General features: G+C 26.8%; 1 protein-coding gene across 2 annotated transcripts in view; it reads right to left on the reverse strand.

Annotated features, from left to right (window-relative positions):
• The window catches only part of LOC101237741 (voltage-dependent calcium channel type A subunit alpha-1), a 112,444-nt gene that overhangs the window by 66,386 nt on the left and 21,058 nt on the right, over nucleotides 1–25,000 (reverse strand). The window contains exons 6-9 of one of the 2 annotated variants that reach the window (XM_065791767.1): nucleotides 15,289–15,491; nucleotides 15,089–15,198; nucleotides 13,141–13,256; nucleotides 4,735–5,046 (exon numbers count right to left, since the gene is read on the reverse strand). In XM_065791767.1, coding sequence (XP_065647839.1) covers nucleotides 4,735–5,046; nucleotides 13,141–13,256; nucleotides 15,089–15,198; nucleotides 15,289–15,491 — 741 coding nt within the window. The remainder of the gene's footprint in view (nucleotides 1–4,734; nucleotides 5,047–13,140; nucleotides 13,257–15,088; nucleotides 15,199–15,288; nucleotides 15,492–25,000) is intronic. The other variant, XM_065791768.1, reaches the window with a different exon arrangement.

Consider the following 25,000-nt stretch of genomic DNA (forward strand, 5'->3'; position numbering starts at 1 on the left):
GTGGAGCTCATAAACCTTAGATAGAAATCTTCTGAGTGATGGTATTCCAATAATGACACTCAGATTTAAATTGTAAAACAAGTTAATGCCAGAAAAAACATTAAAAATTTGAAACAAAAATTTTATAACTATATATTATAAATAATTTTGTGAATTAAGAATATTTACAAAATGTAAAAATTCAAAACAACTTAGTACTTAGTACTATTTTTAATTTGCTATGAAAAAAGTCATATTATGCTAAAGTTATTTGGGGCATTCCACGTCAATTGGAACCACTTTTTGGTCAAATTCAACATCACCAACTCGGATTTTGATGAAAATTGGCTCACATGTTAGGCATATGGACAGAAGAAAAACATGTAAATTTTTTCGACTTAGGTCAATTATTTTCTGAGATATGACAGTTCAAAGTTTTGACCTTTTCACTTGACCTTGGTTATTTAAAACGTCATAACTTTTTTGCTATTATACTTAGGAAGTTGTTTTTGGTGGCAAACAGAAGCTCTTGCATAGACGAACAACTTTGTGTCTATACAAAAAAGTGAAAAGTTCAATAAAAAAAAAGTTATTGGTCATTTGGTCATTTGACCATTGACCCTGGTTGATGGCAAAGGTCAAAAGTCATAATTTTTTTTTTACAGATTGCTTTTTTTATTGTGGATGTCCCATAAATAAATATTTTTGGGATTCCCATAAACAGCTTTGGGAATAATATTAAAGTATAAGTAGGTTCTAAAAATTTAATATTTATTTGCCTTACAAATGCGATATTTTGAGGTCATTTTCTGTAAATAGCCTATTGGAAATATATATTATTAACTATTTCCTTTTTTTTCTTTTATTTTCTAGGTTGTAATTTAATTACTAGTACTATAAATACATACTAAGTCAGTATTAAATTATATGAGGCTTAAAGCTATATATATTTATATTAAAATAATCAATTCATTTCCATTGAATTAGTCATCAAAAGACAACTTTGTTGCATTCTTGTATTCGTTTATATATATATATATATATATATATATATATATATATATATATATATATATATATATATATATATATATATATATATATATATATATATATTAAAAACAACTATCTGAGCATTTTTCAACCTTCTGTTTATTACATAAAATCGTATATAAATACAAAGTTATAATTCCCATCACAATTATAAAACAACAATAGTCATTAAAAACCATAAATGAATGCGTGACTTTCATCACGTTTATCTACGTGACTTTTACCATGTATACGTAATAATTTTAATTCACCAACTTTAATAGAACAAACTTAGGAATTAGTTTTTAGCAACTTTCAAATTAAATTTAGATTAAAAATGGCATTTCAAGCACAAGTAAAAGAGTTAAAGAACAGACAACACTGTTGTTATGATCCTTTCCAACACCATAAGAAAAAACAATATAAAACCTTGAGGGTAGCTACTAGTCGGCAAGTAGCTATGTATTCCTCAAAACTTATGGCTGGAGCATAATTATGTGATACTTGCCGAAAGAGGATCACTGGCTTACCTTCCGAAATAGGATTATGTGATGATAAAAATTCTGCAAATTGTAAAACAGAGTCAGATTCTCAAGGCAGTTCCAGATCTCAAGATATTTGTAGTGACAAGGAAGATGAAAATTATCAGTGCCAGGAAGTAGAAATTTCTATTTTTAATAAATCCTTGTCGTTATTGGGTGTGCCACCCTTGGATAAACGCAAGTTACAAACTGTTAAAAGCTATATTCCGGAGAAAAAGAAAAAGCTTAAAAAACTTGTAAAAAGGAAGTTAGACCTTTTATCTACTAATTCAGATGCAATTGATACTTTAGAGGATGATGAATATGAAGCAACTAAAAAAAACACATGTGCTGATGACATCGTTAAAGTGCTTCAGGATAAGTATAAATCAACACAAAGTAAGAGTGAAAAGATCATGATTTTGACAATATTTGTTGCTCAATGGAGTAATCGAAAAGTGATGAGAGAATTTAATTGTTCGCATCGACTTGTATCTCAAGCAAAAGAAGTTTTTATAACCAAAGGTGTTTTATCTACCCCTAACCCAAAAAAAGGGAAATCACTACCTGTACACGTGAAAGATATGGTAGAAGAGTTTTATTACTCTGACACTGTTAGCCGTGTAATGCCTGGAAAAAAAGATTTTCTATCTGTTATGGAAAATGGGGAAAGAAAACATATTCAGAAAAGATTAGTTTTAAGTAATTTGAAGGAAATTTATCAATTATTTTCAGAAAAGTATCCAAATATCAGAATTGGGTTTTCGAAGTTTGCAGAGCTACGTCCAAAAGAATGTGTCTTTGCAGGAGCAAGTGGTACTCACTGTGTGTGTGTGTGTATGTACCATTCATCAAAATGTTAAACTCATGATAGTCGGATCACATATGGATGATTTACAACTAGAAGATGAACTAGAAACCCCTATTAAGAACTACAAACATGCTTTGGCAAAAATCCAATGCAATCCTTCCTTGCCAGCATGTCCTCTAGGCGAGTGTAAAAATTGCCCTGGAGTTGCTATGCTAAAGGAACGGCTGTTGCAATGCTTTGAAATTAAAGGAGTTGAAGAAATTGAGTTTAAACAGTGGACTACAACAAATAGGTCCCAGCTTCAAACCTTTATACAGTCCACTGATGAATCTATTGAAAGATTTTTAGGGAGTTTGAAAACACTTACTAGGCATGATTTTATTGCTCAAGAGCAGGCAAAATATTTAGACTGGAAGAAAAACAATTTATCAGATGGAGAATTTCTGGTTATTGGTGATTTTTCAGAAAATTATGCATTTGTTATACAAGATGCAGCACAGGGATATCATTGGACAAATAATCAAGCAACTTTACATCCTTTTGTTTTTTATTATAAATATGAAGGAAATTTATGTCATGGAAGTTATGTGCTGCTTTTGGAATGTAATATTCATGACACAATTGCAGTTCATCTTTTTTAACGTAAACTAATTAATTTTTTAAAAGTTAAATTTGAGGTATTAAAAATAACATATTTTAGTGATGGCTGTGCAGCACAATACAAAACTGCAAGAATTTCATAAATCTGTGCTATCACAAAGAGGATTTTGGTATTCCAGCCGAATGGCATTTCTTTGCCACAAGTCATGGTAAAGGCCCTTGTGATGGAGTTGGAGGAATTGTTAAACGTGAAGCAGCAAAAGCAAGCTTACAACGTCCATACCATAACCAAATAATGACCACTTATTAATTATATACTTTTCCTAAAGAAAATATCAATGGAATTTCCTTTGAATACCTTACTGCAAATGATTGGCAAATCGAATCCATAATATTAAAGGAAAGATTTTCGAATGCTAAAATGATTCCTGGTACCCAAAAACTTCATTGCTTTAAACCATTATCCACGAATGAACTTCAAGTACAAGATTATAGTTCCAGTTCTGTGTCTAGAATTGAAAAAATTACATCACAGAATGTTTACAAGCTCAACTTCAGTTCAATTACTGGTTACATGGTTGTAGAGTATGATGAACATTGGTGGATAGGTTGTGTGTTGGAAAGCAATCCAGAAAAAAGAGAAGTAACCATGAACTTTCTTCACCCTCATGGTCCAAGTCAACTTTTTTCCTTCAGAGACCCTCCAGATATTTTTACCGTTGATTTGAATGATCTTTTGCTAGCAGTCGAACCCAAAACTACAACTGGTTGGTCATACTTCATTACTTCTAAAGAGTCTGAAGGAGCAACCAAAGCACTTAACTTGCATCATCGTTAACTATTATAGCTTTTTTAATTTATTATTAGCAAATATGTATTGCAATGGTAATGGTGTAAATATTATACTGCATTCAGTACTGTACTGCTATGTAGCTAAAACTGCTAAATAAAGCATTTTTGTTACTTTTCAACTATATATATATATATATAAATATATATATATATATATATATATACATATATATATATATATATATATATATATATATATATATATATATATATATATATATATATATATATATATATATATATATATATATATGGGCCAAGTATCACCAAATCATAGCATATTGGTATATGGTAGCTATTATATAACCTAGGGCCTACATTCAATAAATTACCTTAAAATACTGTATAATTTTAAGGTATTTAAATATTAAATTTTTAGAACCTACTTATACTTTAATATTATTCCCAGAGCTGCTTAAGGGAATCCCAAAAATATTTTTTCATGGGACGTCCACAATAAAAAAAGCAATCTGTAAAAAAAAAATTATGACTTTTGACCTTTGCCATCGACCAGGGTCAATGGTCAAATGACCAAATGACCAATAACTTTTTTTTTATTGAACTTATCACTTTTTTGTAAAGACACAAAGTTGTTCGTCTATGCAAGAGCTTCTGTTTGCCACCAAAATCAACTTCCTAAGTATAATAGCAAAAAAGTTATGACGTTTTAAATAACCAAGGTCAAGTGAAAAGGTCAAAACTTTGAACTGTCATATCTCAAAAAATAATTGACCTAAGTTAAAAAAATTTACATGTTTTTCTTCTGTCCATAGGCCCAACATGTGAGCCAATTTTCATCAAAATCCGAGTCGGTGATGTCAGATGGGTGGTTCCACTTGACGTGGAATGCCCCATTTGCAAAAATAAGCAACAAAAATAATTAAATATGATTCTTTTTAAATTTTATATAATAATTAATTAAAAGATTCAAAAACTTACTATGTGTATCATCGAGCCATTTTGGTTCTTTATAATGGTATGTTGCCATGACACCAGTATTAATAAAAACAACAGCAATAACAAACCAAAAAAAAATCTCGTTCTTTATAATATTTCGAACTTTCAAACGTAAATGTTTTATAGTAAGATGAAATGTATGAAGATTGTACATTTGGTTATTTTTTAACATGCTTTCATCTGAACTAAATAAAATTGCTGAATTTACTGCAGTATTTTTGTTAGAAACAACATTGTTCATGCTTTCAGAGATTTTCTTAGAATACGCTTTTTCATCAGTGATCAACAGTTCTTCTATATTACAAAAACGGCAAAAGAAAAATACTTTATGGTATTTAAATTAAAATATTTTAAAAAAATTTACTATTCCAAAAGATTTTATCTATTTTGGTACCTAAGAGTTTACAAACAAAGAATGTATATATATATATATATATATATATATATATATATATATATATATATATATACATATATATATATATATATATATATATATATATATATATATATATATATATATATACATATATATACACATAAATACATCAATATATATATGTATATATATATATATATATATATATATATATATATATATATATATATATATATATGTATAGATATATATACATACATACATAAATATATATATATATATATATATTTATACATATGTATATATATATATACATATATACAATTGTTGGTTTTGAGAGTATGGAAATTAAAAAAATGATTCTTTTGACAACAAATTACATCACTTTTAATTACTTTTGACTTTCGTCCAACACTTTTGTGTAAAAGTTAAAACTAGAGATGCCATGAATATTTGAGATGCCACACAATAATTTGATGACCATTTGGTATTCTGCCTATTTGACAAATTTTTTTACTATTTTGTATTTTTATTCAGTGTTTGACTGAATATTGAAAACTATTTGGTATTTGGCTGAATATTGAAAACTATTCAGCGGAATGCCAGATTGTAACGAAAAAATGCATAAAAAAGATTACATTTAACTTTTATTTTTATTTTTTATAATAATAAAGAATTAGCACATTTGATACTAATCTATTGATGGTAAGTTATGATGAAAACCTTTTCATCTTTTGATGGTAACATGGTACATACTTTTAAAAACAGACACTCACTAAATTCACTGTAATAAGAAAATTTTAGCAAGTTCTGTTAGGATAATGTTTTGCATTTGCTGACCATCACTTATAAGGGTTTGGTGTTCAATTTAAGCAAACAGTTTCATGAAAAAACCAATTTTATTTGCATCGCTGTCAAGCAGTCTTTCACTGAGAGGATTAGCTTCTTTCTATGACAAATTAACATTTCACTTAAAAAGATTGTGATGTGTGTAACACATCTCAATCTTTCTCAGAGCATTAAAAAAATTTATATTTGTTTTGCTCAGTGTGTTGTTGAGAATTTAATAGCGTAACAAATTCCAGGAAATAAATTTTGCATCAAAGGCAACCATTTAATCGTCATTCCATTAAGTTTAAACCATGCTTTAAGTTCAGATTGTCGAAGATATCATTTTTGATAAATTTGGAGATCTTTGTGCTATTTCCACCTTTAGCATCTTCTGAAATTACATTAGAAATGCAAGATATACCTGAGCTGGTTATTTTTGAAATCTTGAACAGCTTTGAAGAGTATAAATTTAATTTAAGAGTTGACAAGTAATGCATGCTGCGACATGACCTAGTCACAAATAAAACAAAAATGCTCACAGTGTAGTTGACATATACACTTCAATGAAGTAGATTGACAGGTTGTAAGAACCCTCAAAACAACTGTGTCACAAGTATTCAGCAGCTGAATATTTGGTATTCAGTATTTGCAAAAAAATCACTTTTTGTGGCATCTCTAATTAAATCCATTAAATTAGTTAAAAAGCGTTTTTGTGGTAAATTAAAAAAACCTTTTTTAAATTACCACAAAAACGCAAATTTAATTGAGTAGAGTAATTTTTTTTTAATAAAGTGTTTATTTTTATTTTTTTAATGTTTCATACTATTTTTATTTTTCAATTTTATTTGTTTTTTTGTTGTTTTTTTAAGTGTAAATACATCAACTAAAAAATAGGTAAAACATGCAAGAAGTGCTGTTACATCTACTGAAAAATAGATAGAACATATGAAGGGTGGTTCTACATTGACTGAAATAGGTAGAACATGCAAGGAGTGCTGCTACATTGGCTGAGGGTTTGGCTAGGCCAGGAAATGCCTTTATGAAAAAAATTATAATTTTTAGTCTTGTTTTTTAATTTTTTTTTTTTTGTTAACAAAATATGGTAAAAATTTCACTCAACCTTATATATATATAAAATAGTACGGGTTTTATATATATATACACATATATTTATGTACATATATATTTATATATATATATATATATATATATATATATATATATATATATATATATATATATATAGATCTATAATTTGTTGTCTTTGGGAAGAGCGGAAAGAAAAAAGTGATTCTTACGCCAACACATACGTCACTTTTAATTACTTTTGACTTTCGTCCAACATTTTCGTGTTGGACGAAAGTCAAAACCATTAATTTAATTACAAATTAATTGTTATATACAAAAACCACAAAAACGCAAATTTAATTGACCAGAATGTTTTTAAAAACATTCTGAATGTTTTGAAAACATTCTGAATGTTTTTAACAATATAAACAATGTTTTTATTTTTATTTTTTTTAATAAAATGTTTTTACTTTTAATTTTTTTAATAAAATGTTTTTATTTTTATTTTTTTTACTGTAAATCATGCGCGGAGTGTTGCTACATCGACTATCTTATAGCCTGACTCACAAGGGAGTGCTGCTACATCGACTGACAAATAGCCTGACTCGCAAGGGAGTGCTGCTACATCGACTGACAAATAGCCTGACCCGCAAGGGAGTGCTGCTACATCGACTGAGGGTTTGGTTGGGGCAGGCAGTCTATCATTATTAAAAAAAAAAATTCCGGTCTTGCATTTTAATTTTTACTTTTTGTCAACAAAGTATGGAAAAAACTTTCGGACAACATCTACGGGTTGTATATATATATACATATATATATATATATATATATATATATATACATATATATTTATATGTGTATATATATATATATATATATATATATATATATATATATATATATATATATATATATAGATATATATATAAATAGGATATAGATCCTATTAAAGTCATATAATGACTATAGGCAACTATCAATTGAACTGTCAAGCATTCGTTTAAATTCGTTAGTCAAGGAACAGTTAACTGTTGCATCATTGAGTGCATTCCAATGCTTAGCAACACGATTACTAAAAAAATAATATCATGGATCGCAATTCTGTTAAATTCGCGTACAAACTGTTCTTGTTGACCACATCGAGCTGGACGTATAATTGGTTCATTGTGCCAATTAATGATGGTAAGACCTTTTTCAATTTTAAACTTTTGAATCAAGTCACCTCTTATTCTACAATCCTCCAGTTTTTGAATTTGAAATAAGATACATCTATCTGTGTAACAAAGATGTTTGCATATAGTTAGGACTTTTGTGGATCGTCTTTGAATTTTCTCAATAATCTTTATATCTTTCATTAAATAAGGTGACCAAGCACTGATTGCATATTCAAGGTTAGGTCTGACATATGTTTTGTATAACTTAGTCCATAACATTAAATCCCTTGATGTAAATGTTTTTTTTAACATATTAAGCATTCTGTTAGCTTTATTACTAGCATGAATAACTTGATTAAAATATTTAGCATTACTTGAAACAAATATACCAAGATCTTTTTCTACATCTGATTTTTCTGAATTGTAATTTAAATAGTTGGTTGTATCTTGAAGTGAATAGTTTGAGCGTGGGTTGTTACTTCCCTATGCATAACTTTACATTTTTCTAGGTTCAGCTTCATCAATCAAACTTTTGTCCATTCAGTGATTTTATTTAAATCAGTTTGAATGTCAGTGGTATCATTAAGAATATTTTTTACTCGTAGCTCATTCATTAGTTTCGAATCATCTGCATATAGTTTACTGACACATTTTAAATTGTCTGGCAAGTCATTGATGTAAATTATAAAAAGTATTGGGCCTAAAACTGAGCCTTGTGGGACACCGCTAGTAACGTGAGCCCAATCAGATATGTGTTCTCCAAGTACTACTCTCTGTTTTCCATTAGTGAGAAAGTCTTTAATCCAATCAAGAAGGTCTCCAACTATTCCATAAGCTTTAAGCTTGATGATTAATAATTTGTGAGAAATTGTGTCAAAAGCTTTTGAAAAGTCCAGATATACCACATCTACTGCATTTTTGTTAGCTAAGCATTTTGTAATATAATCATTGGATTCTAATAAGTTTGTAACACATGCTTTATTCTTTACAAAACCATGTTGAGATTGAGATATTAAATTTAGTTTTGAGAGATGATTTACAATGTCATTTGTTACTAAGCTTTCCATTAATTTACATGGAATAGATGTAAGAGAAACTGGTCTATAATTACTTGGTTCATTGGTATCACCTTTTTTAAATAGTGGAGTAACATTTGCATTGTGCCATGCACGAGGAATCGATCTTTCTGATAGTGATTTGTTGTATATAATTGTTAGAGGTAAAGATAGTACATTAGCACATTGTTTTAATATCATTGGGTGGACATTGTCCGGTCCGGTTGTTTTATTTGGATTTAAATTTTTTAATTTATTTTTGATCTCATCTATTGAAAATGAAGGCTTGATAAACGCTCAGTTGTACGATTTGAAAGTAGTGGAGAATCTTTGTTAACTGAATTATTGTTGAAGACTGATTTGAATTGATCATTTAATGTGTCAGCAATGAATCTACCATCTGTCCTAGTAACTCCATATTTATTTCGAATTGATTTGATGCTTTGTTTGATTTTGCGTGAACTATTAGCATAACTAAACAAACGTTTGGGATTTTTTGTATCAAAAGCTAAACTAAGTTCAAATTTTTTAATAGTTAATCTTTTTTGTACTTGTAAAGAAGATTTTAGTTTTTGTATTGTTCGACAAGCTCAGGTATTTTCCACTTTGAAGATTGATTTTTACGCCATAATCTATTTTTTTTATTTATGAGGATTAAAAGTGTACGATTGAGCCAAAGAGGTTTGTTTTTATTTTTACATATCACTTTTGGTACAAACATATTTGTTATGTAGTTATAATGATTCAAAAATAAGTTGTAACTGTCATTTATATTTAAGTTGCTTAACTCTTTTAACCAATCTATATTTTAAAAACATTTAATGATAGAATTGAAATCACTTTTATGGTAATTGTACTTGAATGTTAAATAATTAGTTTTATCTTTATTACTTGATAAATCATAATTAAATTTTAGTACCAAATGGCCTTGACTAGCTAATCCAAGTGGTGGTAAATTTTCTATGTGTTTGATTCGGTCTGATGATTCAGTTATGACCAGGTCCAATATATTTTTTGGCATTTTATTTTTTTGGATGAATGTTGGAAATGTTACAATTTGAATGATGTTTATATTGTTAATAAGATCTATATATAATCTATATAAATATATATATGTATATATATATATGTATATAAATATATATGAATTTATATATGTAGAGGTATATATATATATATATATATATATATATATATATATATATATATATATATATATATATATATATATATATATATATATATATATGTATATATAAATATATATGTATATATATATGTATATAAAAATATATATGTATTTATATATATGTATATATATATGTATATATGTTTATATATTATATATATATATACATATATGTATATATATGCATATATTTATATATATATATAAATAAATATATATATATATATATATATATATATATATATATATATATATATATATATATATATATATGTATATATATATGCATATATATTATTGATATATATGTATATATATATATATATATACATTTGTATAAATTATATAGTGTTAGATTATTTGAAAAAATACAACTTTGTGATGGTACTTAAAACTTCCTGCATTTTGGCAATCATCAGTCATATTTATTTTTAAAGTCAAGAAAAAACAGTTAAAAAATACAAAATACAGAAAATAACGGAAAAAACAACAACAAAACAATGGAATGGGTTCTGATGTCAAAACAAAACAATTTTAATTAGAAAATTGCTTAATCACCCGTGTCGAATTGGGCAAGAAGATACTTGTTTTGATGCCTGCATATAGATACTTTTCATTTTTTTTGTTTAACAGATTTTGATTTTCGGAGAATAGAATTTCATATTTTTCATTTATGCATAATTTGCAGAATTGCATGGTAGGGTTGTAAGCATTGTATTGTTTAACTATTTTCCATTTAACAACTGGATTTAAATTTGCATTTTATAATTTCTAAAAGTCTTTTAATAGTTCAGTGTCATATTTAATAATGTTAAATGATTTTATATGGTTGGCATATCTAATTTTGAATGGTGTTTCACTTTTTGATTTAAAGAATAAATATAACTGATTATTGCCGAAAGGCATGAAACTTTAAGTACCATCACAAAGTTGTATTTTTTCAAATAATCTAACACTATATAGTTTAATACTGATCTATTTTGTAAACAATTTGCATTATATTGATCACTCTTAAACGAACAAGAGGCTTTTTATGTTAACTTGATACAACAAAACTTGATGCAAGTATTGTATCTTAACTTGATAAAACAAAACTTGATACAAGTATACATGATATATTATATTATGTATACTTATGTATAATATATTATATATATATATATCATACATAAGTATACATAATATAATATATCATGTATACTTGTATCAAGTTTTGTTTTATGCTATACATAATATATTATACAATATGTATAATATATTATATATAGTATACATAATATATTAGTATTAGTAATAGTAAATATTTTTTACAATAAAAGTAAAAATAATTGACAAAATACAAATTGTAGATTGTCAGATAACAGTTAGTTTTTGTGAAGCTTTTTTGTCTTTAGGTGGAATAACAGATGTTAGAGATTAGAGAAGGCAAAAGTTGTGGGCCTTAACACTTTCAGAGTCATTGACAAGAGAACCAAGCTATTCAGTGTGATGAACATTAAAGTCACCAACAACAACAATATTGGTTAAAGGATAAAGAGAAAGGGCTTGGCCAATTTGATCAGAAATAACATTGAAAAGAGAGCAGTCTTGAGATCAAGGAGAGCAATATAGAACAAAGAGAAAAGTTAAAGAGTGAAGTGATGCTAAACAAAAGCACATAAAAGAATGGATTCAAACATGGTTTCCCAACAAATGGGTGAATTCTTATGAAAATAAATGCAGTACACTATTTAATAGTCCTCGCAATTGCCTCATTACTAGACATTAACCCTAAGCAATAACAAAGGTCTCCAAATGTGGTCTCAACAATGGACACCAAAAGTACCAACAGGGACATCATCTATGCACATCATGGCACTGTTAGTACTCTGATACTTTACAGCTGTTGATTGAATCCACCTCTTTGAGAGCTACCAGCCGGCCTCAGAACAATAAAACTGAGTTTTACAGCTGTACCCTCATTAGGAGATAACAGAATGAGTCATAAAAACAGAGACAAGCAAAACCCATAATTTGAGTCAACTGTAAATATGATTTTAACTGATATAAATTGAAAAGTTTGTCAAACTAGTAAACAAAAACAAACAAATTTCCAATAAATCTTATTGTCTCAAAATGTTTTATTTAAAATTTAATTTCACATTACACAAATACAAAAATTTAAATTGTAAATTTATTAAATTTATTAGCACTAGCACTTTTCAAAAAATCATCAGTAGTGCTGTTATTGTTATTGTTGCTAAATTACTATATACAAAAAAAAAATTTATATATATATATATATATATATATATATATATATATATACATATATATATATATATATATATATATATATATATATATATATATATATATATATATATATATATATATATATATATATATATATATACATATATATATATATATATATATTTATACACCTTTGGCCATAGCCTGGCCTCTACTTTGCTTTGTTTAATCTGAGTTAGTAAAACTGATAATAATGTTATTTATTTTTTAGGTAATATCAAAGCTGATAATAAAGTTATTATTTAGATATTCAAAATTTAGAAAATTAATGCATTTCTATGCATCCATAACACATTTCAAGCTAAAAACTAGAAAGCTTATTTTTAACTAATTTGGTAAATTCTATATTCGAAGTAATTTTAGCAGAAACTAAATCATTAAAAAAAAAATTTTTTTGCATGATCTAAAATTCTTTACCTCCTTTTGAAATCCATTTCAAATAAAAATCAGAAGTCCGTTCTAACTGCTTGTCTTGTCGCAGGTTAATAAATGCTCGTCTGTTTTCCACTTTTAACCTTTCTTTAGCAAACTCTCTATGAATCAAATTTAAAGATTTGAAAACATGGAATCATTCTGTTTCTAACAACTAATAAATAATCAAACAAACAAATTTTTATTATTATTAGTCAATATGTTTTAAAAAACAAAAATATTCTTAAAAGTTTATGTTTAATATCCAGATGAATATATGATATATGCTGATACAGGTCCTAAAAATTGTATGTAATAATAATAATAAGAATGATAGTAATATAAAATAGTATGTGATATATTCATTAATAATATTTAATTTTTTTTCTTATAACTTTTTTGTGAAGTTGTTATTTAAAAGTCATTTTGCTCTATTCTTTACCCCATTTGCCATCTTGCACTATCTTTCTCTAATTATTTTTATAATGATTAATAATTTTATATCCATTCACCATCTTGCCCCATCTTCCCTAACTATTTACTCAATATTCTTTTGTATTTTACTTTTGGTTTTTCGACCTAATCTTAATATAATATAAACAAAAATTATATTTAACCTTAATTATATTTGCTTAATCTGTAATTTATTTAAATTTTTTGTTGGAAATTTTAGATTGTTACAATAGTTATTCATTATTTCAGTTATGTTATTATTTATATTAGGTATGTATATTAGGCATATATATATATATATATATATATATATATATATATATATATATATATATATATATATATATATATATATATATATATATATATATATATATATATATATATATATATGTCTAATATACATATATATATATATATATATATATATATATGTATATATGTATATATATATATATATATATACATATATATATATATATATATATATATATATATATGTATATATATATATATACATATATATATATATATATATATATATATATATATACATATTTATATATATATATATATATATATATATATATATATATATATATATATATATATATATGTATATATATATATATATATATATATATATATATATATATATATATATATTATAATAAAAACTCAATATAGTTGGCAATACAGTTTTTTGTAGTACTTTTTCGTAGTACCTTCTGTTACAAATGACTGTTTTAGAATTTAGTCAGGTTCAACATTGACCTGTTTTACAATATTACAACAATATTTTGGCATCATTATTTGATGCCAAATACTTTTAATGGTTTCTAAACTATTTTACACTACCAAGTGTAACCAACCAAACACTACCAAGTGTTTTTTAACTTTTTTAATAACCTAAAGTTATTATTTTACAATTTTACAAGGTTACAATTTTAAGTTATTTGGTTACAATATTTTTTGGTTAGCATAATTCAAATTAAGTATCAATGGCATACTCAGGATTTATAAAAGAAATTGTAATACTTTGACTTCTAAATCAAGTGCATTTTTTAATATTTTTCTTGGATTATTCCTAGAAATTTAATGGTTTAATTTTTTTTTTTTTTTTTTTTTAATGTTTTACGTTTGCTTAATTACATTAGCAGTTTAGTTTAGTTGGTTATATTAGTTAGTGGGCTAATATTTAATAATGAACCAACTATAAGTGAATAAAAATCATGTTTAAATAATATACATAACAAGCATTATAAACAGTTTTTGTTTAAAAAAAAACACTCAAATGAAATATGACTTAACCACTTTGATCTAAATACATACTTTTTCAGTTTTGCTTCAAAAACTAAATGCTTTTTCCTGAGTGTACCAATAATAATAAATTTAACAAGTTTTGAAATTTTTCAATAAAATTCTAAATTAATGAAATTACTCTAAAACTATAATTGTAAAATTATATATTATCATTGAAATTGTAAGAACTATATTTTACCCGCTAAGCACGCCAAGAACAAGGTTTAGCATAAAAAATGAACCCAACAAAATCAATGTTGTATAGTATGTTGACCAAATATATCCGTTTTGATCCATCACATCATGTGTCTAAAATTATTAAAACCAAAATAACAAATCTTTAACATTAATGTATAACTAAAAAAACTTACTAAAAACAAATTTGTAAAAAAAACTAACATGATACATAATATCTGACCAGCCTTCAGTGGTTACACATTGAAAAACAGTAAGTACTGAGAGAAAAATATTATCAAATGATGTAATTCCATAATTTACACCTGGCACATATCTTGAGCATATTTCGCCTTCTCTGCATTTATGACCATGAACAAAGAAAGAGCCATTTATTAAATGATCACAAGCTTTTTTAATATCAACAACTAAATTTTAAAATTTAATAATTGTAAGCAATATATAATTTAATTATTACATAAAAATATATAAATCAAATACTGGAAAAAGCAGAGCGAGTTGAGGATATTACCAGGGTTAAGTGTGGCCATAAAAAGTACTCATACAGAAATATTTTTAATATTTTACCATTCAAGAATATAAAATACAATGTATTATATTTTATATTCTTGAGCAGATATAAAATATTTGATTCCTTCTTAATAAACATATTAACATGACTATTTTAATGATGCTTTAATAAACATATTAACGTGAGTATTTTTACTTTCTCCTGCTGTAAATATACTTTTAAAAAGTTTAACAATTTAGTAATTATTTCAAAAAACCTTTTTTTTATTTTTTTTTACAAGTATATAATAAGGACAAGTATATAATAAGGACAAGTATATAATAAGAATGAGGGGTTGATAGCCAGGGCTAGAAGAAAACTTATAATACTTTATATAATATAATTTTATGCTTACATTTACTATTTATTATATAATGGCATATATTTTATATATTTTCAAACTCTAATTTACTTCCAACAAGATTGCCAGCAACCACTATTAAGTTATGAGTTACTTTAAAATATAGATTAGGTAAAAGTACTAGGAAATATTTAACTAAAGACTTAAAAAGTTACTGGTTGTATATAAAAGAAAAACATGAAGATGCCTAGTAGTTATAAGGTTTTTTTGCAACTTATTGAATAAGAAACAAGCAAGAATGAGTTTTGGTTTATCGTAATAGAGATGATAGCTTCTTTGAGCATTAACGATGATTGTATTTGTAGAAAAAAGAAAGAAAAGCAAACTTGCAACAATGGGAGAGTGGCTCAAGCTTAGTAGCAGGTCTAATTTATTATTATTATTTTTTTAAGTTAACTCACCTCCCCAAGACTGAAAATGCCACTACAGATGAGGAGGCTATTTAATTGTGGTTATAACCCTCTTTCAACTATTTAACTCCAAATCACAAACCTTGACAACCTAAGCCAATGTGTAGAGAAACAAGTTAAGCGCAGTACTACCAGGGACATGGTGGGGATTGAACTCAGTACCTCTTGCTTATGATGCAAGCGCTCTACCACTACACCACGACTGCATACAATGTCCTCTTACTCTCAGACTTTGTCTGAGAGTAAGACAAAGTAGAGTAGAGAAGTCTGAGAGTTAGACAAAGTCTGAGAGTAAGACAAACCTCTTATTCTCAGATAAAGTCTGAGAGTAAGAGGATTGTTATTCATTATATAGGAATACCAACATTATTGCAATATTTTTTTGCAGTAAATAAATGAGTTTTGTTGTCTAACAAAAATTGCGGATTTTAAATCCAGAATTTTAATCCATAAGCCACAGCAAGCCTTAGGCTGTTACAGAAAAGAGATCAGATTAAAAATCAGCTGCTTGTTCTAAGCAATCAAAAAGTGAAGATTTCTGTCAAGACAAGAGTATAAAGTTAAGTCTTCAACAAATAGAGCCACTTTAGATGTTAAATTTTTATGAAAATTGATATTGTAGATAAGAAAGAATACAGGAGCAAAGATTTAAGGGTACCACAAGATACCTTGAGGTACCCTTAAAGTTACTTGAAATAAAGAAGAGTGTAGGCCTTCAAGAATAAATTTATTACTGCAGTTGGTAAGAAATAATTTAATAACCTCAAAACCTTTAAATAAAGAAACTAATAACAGAGTGAAGACCAATTGCAGGATAGTCGGAGAGATCAAAGTGTTTTCTAGAGTTTTGAAAAATCAGAACCACTTATTTAACACTTTTTAAAAATTAAATATTATTAAATACTATATAATAAGTTTAAATGTTAGACTTTAGTTAATGACTTTGTTGAAGACTAACCAAAAGTCTCTAGAACCTAAAATCTGATATAAGATACAAGATTTAGTAAACTGAGAATAACAGAGCTTAACATCAGACGAGACCTTTTTACATCGGCTTTTTAGAATAATAAAGGACATTTGTTCTTAATAGAGATGTTCTTGTAAAAAAGATGAAATAAATGATTAATAAAGCAACTGCTCAAGTTGGAGAAAAATATAAGTCCAAACTTTTAGTCCAGAAGGAATAAAAGCTTCTGAGATGCAGTTTATGCATGCATATTATGGACATAAACATATATGTTTGCTATTTATCTTGATGCTGGCATACAATATCCTTTTTATACAGTGTAATATTTGCCGAATGAGAAGATGATGACCATCATCATCATAATCATCATCATCATCATGATCATGATGATGATGATGATTATGATGATCATGTTGATCATAATGATGTTTATATATGTATAAATATTTATGCAGCCCCGGTCACACACCCGTCCCCGGCCCTGGCTATATTTTATCAAACCTAGCCCCGGCCCCGGCCGTAGTCAAATATCAACCCCGGTCATTTACTGATTTTGCGAAAGCATTCGAAACTGTATCACATGAATACATTATCCATAAAGTTAAATTGTACGGTTTTAATAATAAATTTGCTGCATGGATAAAATCGTTCTTAAGTAACAGACAACAAGAAGTTGTAATTGGTGAAAACCAGTCTGACTGGAGTTCAATTAGTAGTGACGTAATACAAGAATCAGTACTTGGACCGCTTTTATTCACAATATTCATAAATGACCTTCCATGTAAAATTTTCCACATAATAAAAAAATACACTGACGATAGTAAAACTCTCGCTGAGCTGGATGAAATTGAAATACTAAGAAACGAATTACAAAATGATATAGATAAAATAGCTAAATGATGTCAGAAATGAAAGATGAAACTTAATATAAGTAAATATAAAATAATGCATTTTGGTAAGTATAATCAAAAAAGAAATTATACTATCTTTAACTTTGATCAAAAAATACGAATTCGAATTGAAGGCTCCAATTCAGTAAAATATCTAGGCGTTATGACATCAACTGATAAAAAATACAGCCAACATATCAATTACTGTGCCAATAGAGCTAACAGAATGCTTGGTTTAATTAAACACACACCTCAATCGCTAAAATATCGTACAAAGCCTTTGTTCAACCGCTTCGCGAATATGCAGTACCAATCTGAAATCCATCAATGAAATACAATATAGCAAGTCTTGAAAAAGTTCAAAGAAGAGCAACTCGAACAAGAAGTGTCTCACATCTAAGTTATGAATCATGATTAAAAAGGTTTAATACTACAACACTAGAAACTCCAAGAGGAGATTTAATAAGTGCTTCAAAATTGTTCACAGTTTCATACAAGTTGTATGGTGTATATCTATGTCAAAAATAATAGTAAAACCTGATGAGTTAATGGAACAATCTGCATACAGAAGAAATCCCATTCGATTCAAAAAAGAACTAATAAAAGAATGTTGTCCATTAAGAAAGAATTTTATTCTTAATAGAATAGCCACGGTATGGAATTGTCTATTGAGCTGTCTACATCAGTGAAAACATTTTAAAAGACGATTAGATGAATATAGAGCGTGCTTATTACATACTCTTGTTTAACATTATGAACATTTAAATCATTTTATTTTGTTAAATTTCAGCAATAAATAGTTATTATTATTATTATTATTATATAAATAAGTTGAAACAGTTTGAAAGGAAAAAGATTTGAAAAAGAGAATAAGGAATAAAAAAGGAAATAAAAGTTGATTGGATTGAAGTAAAACCATTACTTTAATAAAAAAGGAAAAAAATCATAACATTAAATAAAAATTAAACTGACAAAATGATGGAAAAGAAAAGAAATGATAAAGGAAAGAAGAAAAGAAATAAAGAATATAGAATCTCAAATTTCGATTATATATATATATATATATATATATATATATATATATATATATATATATATATATATATATATATTAACATATTAATTTTAATTTTGCTTTGTAAGTTTTATTACAAAGTATAATGTAATTAATTCATTTATAGTTAATTATTAATATTTTTAATCATTAATATTTTTATGATTTCTTGTTCTTATTATTACAACTTGTAATAACTATTACACTTTACTACAATAATTTATAATTATCTTTATTATTATTAAAATATAAATAACTTTTACTATAACTTTTTATTATAACATAAATATGAAAACTTATTTTTGTATATAATCCCATTTCCTATCTTTAATAGTGCTACTTTTTTGTTTAGCTCTTCAGGAAGTACTTCTACAAACATCAACTGACAAACTTTACATACTAATAAACTCCTAAATGACCTTTTACCTTTTCAAAACACCGTAAAATCTAATTTTTATAATGAACTCAACAACTTGATTTTCCATCAGTCGAAAAACAAGAATAAAAATGACTCTATTGTCATTTTTTTTCTTGTTATTCGACTGATCTCTTTTTACCATCAATCTCTTTATATTAATACTTACGAACTTAATTAAGTTTTAGTAGTAGTAGTAGTAGTAGTAGTAGTAGTAGTAGTAGTAGTAGTAGTAGTAGTAGTAGTAGTAGTAGTAGTAGTAGTAGTAGTAGTAGTAGTAGTAGTAGTAGTAGTAGTAGTAGTAGTAGTAGTAGTAGTAGAAGTAGTAGAAGTAGTGCCCCTTTGAGGAACCTTTGGCAGCCATTGCAAGCGAGGGAATGGCAAGTGAGTTGCAGCACTTTTTTTTTACAAGAAAACATGAACAAAAATGTATGCAAATATCTAACATATATAAACTTTAAACTATGTAATGCTAAAACATATTAAAATATATCAAGTTTTACAATTTTACTTTCACTTGAAAACTGCATTGCGGCAACATCTCCTTAACTTTGATTTATAGCATAAATATGCAATTTTATAAACTCTTTTGTTTATTTATTAGAGTTAAAACGTTCATTGTACAATATCCCTTAGTGGCCAAAGTGGTTAGCTCGCAGTGTTCTGAAGTGAAATGCCATGGTTCAAGTCCTTGCGCTTCCACATTCATTTTTTTAAACCTTTTTTGATTTTTCTAAAACACTTTTGAAGTTTCATAGATATTACATACATAACATTTATAGAATATAGAATTTTTAAAAAAGCCTATTTGCTGTTTTAAAATTTTTGCCATACAGCTAGAAAAAAACTTTAAAATTTTACAAATTGAAAATCTTTTTTTTACATTTATTTGTTTTTATGCTATAAATACACAGCTGTATTGAAAAAATTTAAAATACATTGTGCTAAGTGGTGGATTTGAACCCTCATAAAATGACACCAATGACAGCGCATTAAACCACTGATCTATTGATTATATATGCATGCAGTTAAAAAACAAACTATTTTATTAACTCTTATATTGATAGCAATTAATCAACACTTTTCAAGCAGGTTCTTTAAATTAGCGCAACTTTAATGCGTAGTATCTAATATAACATAATATAACAATAAACAAATATGTTATAAGCAAATAAAAAAAAATCCACCTATATAACATTTTATACAGGATTGTGTGTAATATAAGAGATCTTTTCTAATAACAAGTCTTTTTTGCTTAAACTGTTTTGTTTTGAATTTTTGTATTTTTGCTATTGTATTTGAAAAAATTGACAAGATTGAAAAAGTACAAAACATTTTGTTTGGAAGTGGAAAATTTGAAACTTCAATTTTAGATTTGCTCTTAATAACTTCTGATTGCTAACATTACATCATCATTCTGAAAAGTAAAGGTCTTTATGTTGATTTTGCAGGTGGTATATTAAACAATCATATATAATAAATGTATAATATGAGAAAACTTTAAAATTTTATCTTAAAAGTTAGAAGTCTTTTTTGCTATTAATATATAGGTAAGATTGAAAAATTTCAAAGTTTATTTATGCTAAGAGGAGGCCTTGAATCCCCCAAAACGACACTGATGACAGTGCACTAAAGCACTAAGCTATTGATGATAAGCATTTAGGAGAAAAAGAAAGGTGTCCATAAAGCTTATAAATCTCTTATAAGTTCTATGTACAAGGAAAAGGTGTGCATGTTAATTTTTTTTTTTTTTGCTTTTAAAGCAATTTTTCAGAATAAATTATTTTACAAAAAAAATTGAAGTAAATAAGGAATAGGTATAGAAATGATCAATGTGGAGTAGAAAAGTATAAAAATGGTCAGTTTGGTAAAGGCCTGTATTTTACAAGTTTGGAAATGTAGGATATATGTAAGGAAAAAGTATAGAAAAGCCAGCGTGGAATAGACTTACTAAGACTCATACTTTTACGGGCCTGGTTAGCTAGTTTTATATTATAGTTATAACTGAAATCCCATTAAAACCAACTATGTTTATGAGCATGCTCTAACAAAATTTTCTTTTAGAGGTTTATTTTATATCTCTAGTAAATTAATGGTTTTGATGACCACGCAATTTTTTTGTAGACAACTTTAGACATTTTGATGATTTGAACATTTCAGAAATGTGTCGGAAAAAAAAATGCTAAGTTAAACCTAAACTAGGAAAAAAATTAAAAAACTAAAGAAAAAGAAAACAATTTCTTATAAAAAAGAAAATATAAAATCTTTAAAATAAAGCCTAAACTTGAAGCAAAAACTTCCTTTTTTTTTTGATTTTTAATTGCATTCGAAATAAATTACTATAAAATTTATATTTTAAAACGTTTTGTATGGTTATATGTTGTATGGTTCAGACTTTGTCACCTCACCTAAAGACAAAGCTGAATTGTTTGCTAAGAACTTTTCATCAATATCATCTCTTGATTCCAATAGTTATATTCTACCTGATATAGTTATCAAACAACTTGATCAATTGCTTGACATTCATATCACTCGAGCTTCTGTATCTAAAAGTGATTTCCTGCTTAGACTCTTCTACAGCTTGTGGCCTGGACAGCATACCTGTTATAGTCTTGCAGAAGTGTTCTCCAGAGCTGTTGTTTATACTTTCAAAACTATTCATTAAGTGCTTTTCAGAGTCTTGTTTTCCAGCCTGTTGGAAAGCAGAATCTGTTATCCCTATTTTCAAAACTTCTGGAGAGCAATCTGTTTCATCTAACTACCGTCCCATTAGTCTTTTTCCTATCATAAGGAAGGTTTTTGAATCTTTAATTAACAAACACTTAATCTCTAATCTTGAATCTAACAAATTACTTTCTGATGGATTTCGATTTTCTCATTCTACAACTATTTGCTAACAGTAATAACCAATAGGTTTTATCGTGTATTAGATAAAGGTGGAGAGGTTAAAGCCATCACTCTTGACATTTCTAAAGCTTTTGATAAAGTTTGGCATGCTGGTCTTCTCTATAAGCTTTCTTCTTATGGTGTATCTGTAACAACTTTAAGATTATTGAATCCTTCCATTCCAATTGTAGTTTAAAAGTTGTCCTCAATGGACAGCACTCTTCTTCTTATTCTGTAACTTCAGGGGTTCCTCAAAGTTCAATCTTTGGCCCTATACTCTTTTTAATTTACATTAGCAATCTTCCAGACATTCTCACATCTAAGGTGGCATTGTTCGCTGATTATACTACTATTTATTCTTGTCATGATAAGAACCCAACACTCTCTGATTGCTTGGAGGGGGCATTTGAGCTTGAAAAGGATCTCACTCCTGCTACATCATGGGGCTCACAGTGGCTGGTGAACTTTAATTCAGATAAAACTCAATTTTTTTCAGCCAATCATTATCACAATAATTTAGATCTTCCTATAACGGTAATGTACTCAATGAGTCATTTACCCTTCATCTTCTAGGATTAACTCTTACTTCCGATCTTTCTTGGAGACCATATATCAAATCCGTTGCAAAACTAGCATCTGTTAAGGTTGCATCTCTTTATCGAGCTCAACACTTTCTTACTCCAGATTCTATTCTCTATTTCTATAAATCTCAAATCCGGCCTTGTATGGAATAATGTTGGCATATCTGGGGCGGATCTTCTAATGATGTCCTTTCTCTTTTTGACAAGATGCAAAAATGCATTGTAAACTTAGTTGGACCTGCTCTTGCAGCAAACCTCCAACCATTATCATTACGTTGAAAAGAAAAAAATATAATTAAAAATATAATTAAAAATTTTTTTTTCAAAAAGCTGCAAAATTTGTTTAAAAAAAGAATGCAGCCTTTTTAAAATGGTAACTTTTAATCATTTCATGCTCTGATTAATAAGCCAAGTTTAAACAAAAAAAGCTTTTAAACAATTCTTTGTAAAAATTGGAATTAAAAAAATAAAGCAATTAAATTACTCCATTGCGATGGGAAGATTTAATTCAACTTATAACTCAAAGTAAGTTAACAAAAACTCAACAAAAAAAAAAATTTAGAAAATTTTTAAAAAGACATAGAAAAATAGTTTCAAACATTTAAATAATAATCATAATAAATACATGCTTACTAAAAAAATAATTTAACACAACATTTAATTTTCACAAAATACTTTTATTTTAAACAATCATTGTAATTAATTTTTTATTTTATTTAAATTCTTCGCGTAAAATAAAAACTTTGGAAAAGATTAAAATTAAAAGTTATTTATAATGTAAGGATTTTTTAATTGCATTTAAATTGTTAAAACATCAAAACAGCCATGGTCAAATTGTAAAGAGAAAAAAAAACAATAAGCATGGTCAGCAAAAAAAACAATAAGCATGATCATTAAATAAAGTCAGCAATCACAGCTTGGTTAGAGGTTTCAAACCATGGACTGCATGTGAATCTTGACTACCATTAAAGTACGGAATATAATGTTTAACAAGTTTCTTAAGCCAAAAAATCCTAATAACAAACTCATACTTGGAAAATCCTATAAAACAACTTATGTCACTTAAAGTTAAAAGAACTATTATTCTGAATACTTCTCTGATAATGCTAAAAATTTGAAATCTACACAGTATTATGAATCTTTTAAATACTTATTTGTGACTTAGCTCATTTGCGCCTTAGCTCATATCCTGCTTATCTTTTAACAACTCTGACATATAACCCAATAACAATCTTAGAATCTTTTAATTCATTCATTGTTTCAGTTCCAGAAAAATTAAAAATTACATCCACTCATCCCATACTGATTTTAACAAATCAAAATCCTACTCCTCAATCATTAATCATAAAAGCAGACAATATCAATACATTATCTATTTTTCTTCTTCTTAATGATAGCAGGGCTTCTGGAGCTAACGCATTTTAATCTCTTTTCTTAAACTTTTTGCAAATAACTTCTCTCCTATGCTTTCTGAATTATTTAATTTTTCATTCGCTACTAGTATATTCCTTGATATTTAAAAACTGCTTCTGTTATACCAATCTTTAAAAAAAACTCAAATCTTGACTACAATAACTACAGACCAAAGTCCTTATTAACAAATGTCAAAAAACTTTTAGAAAAACTCAAGAAAAACTTTTAGAAACAACTCTGCTTGTTTATATCTTTAACAGTTTGGATTTTGCTTAAAGCATTCTACTTATTATTACTTATTATTATCATGGATTTTGCTTAAAACATTCTATCCTTTTATTAGCATTACTGAAATGATCCATGGTCCGATTGGCAGTGGTTTGTTTGCT

Source organism: Hydra vulgaris, chromosome 02, assembly GCF_038396675.1.
Source record: "Hydra vulgaris chromosome 02, alternate assembly HydraT2T_AEP".
Classification (NCBI taxonomy): domain Eukaryota; kingdom Metazoa; phylum Cnidaria; class Hydrozoa; order Anthoathecata; family Hydridae; genus Hydra; species Hydra vulgaris.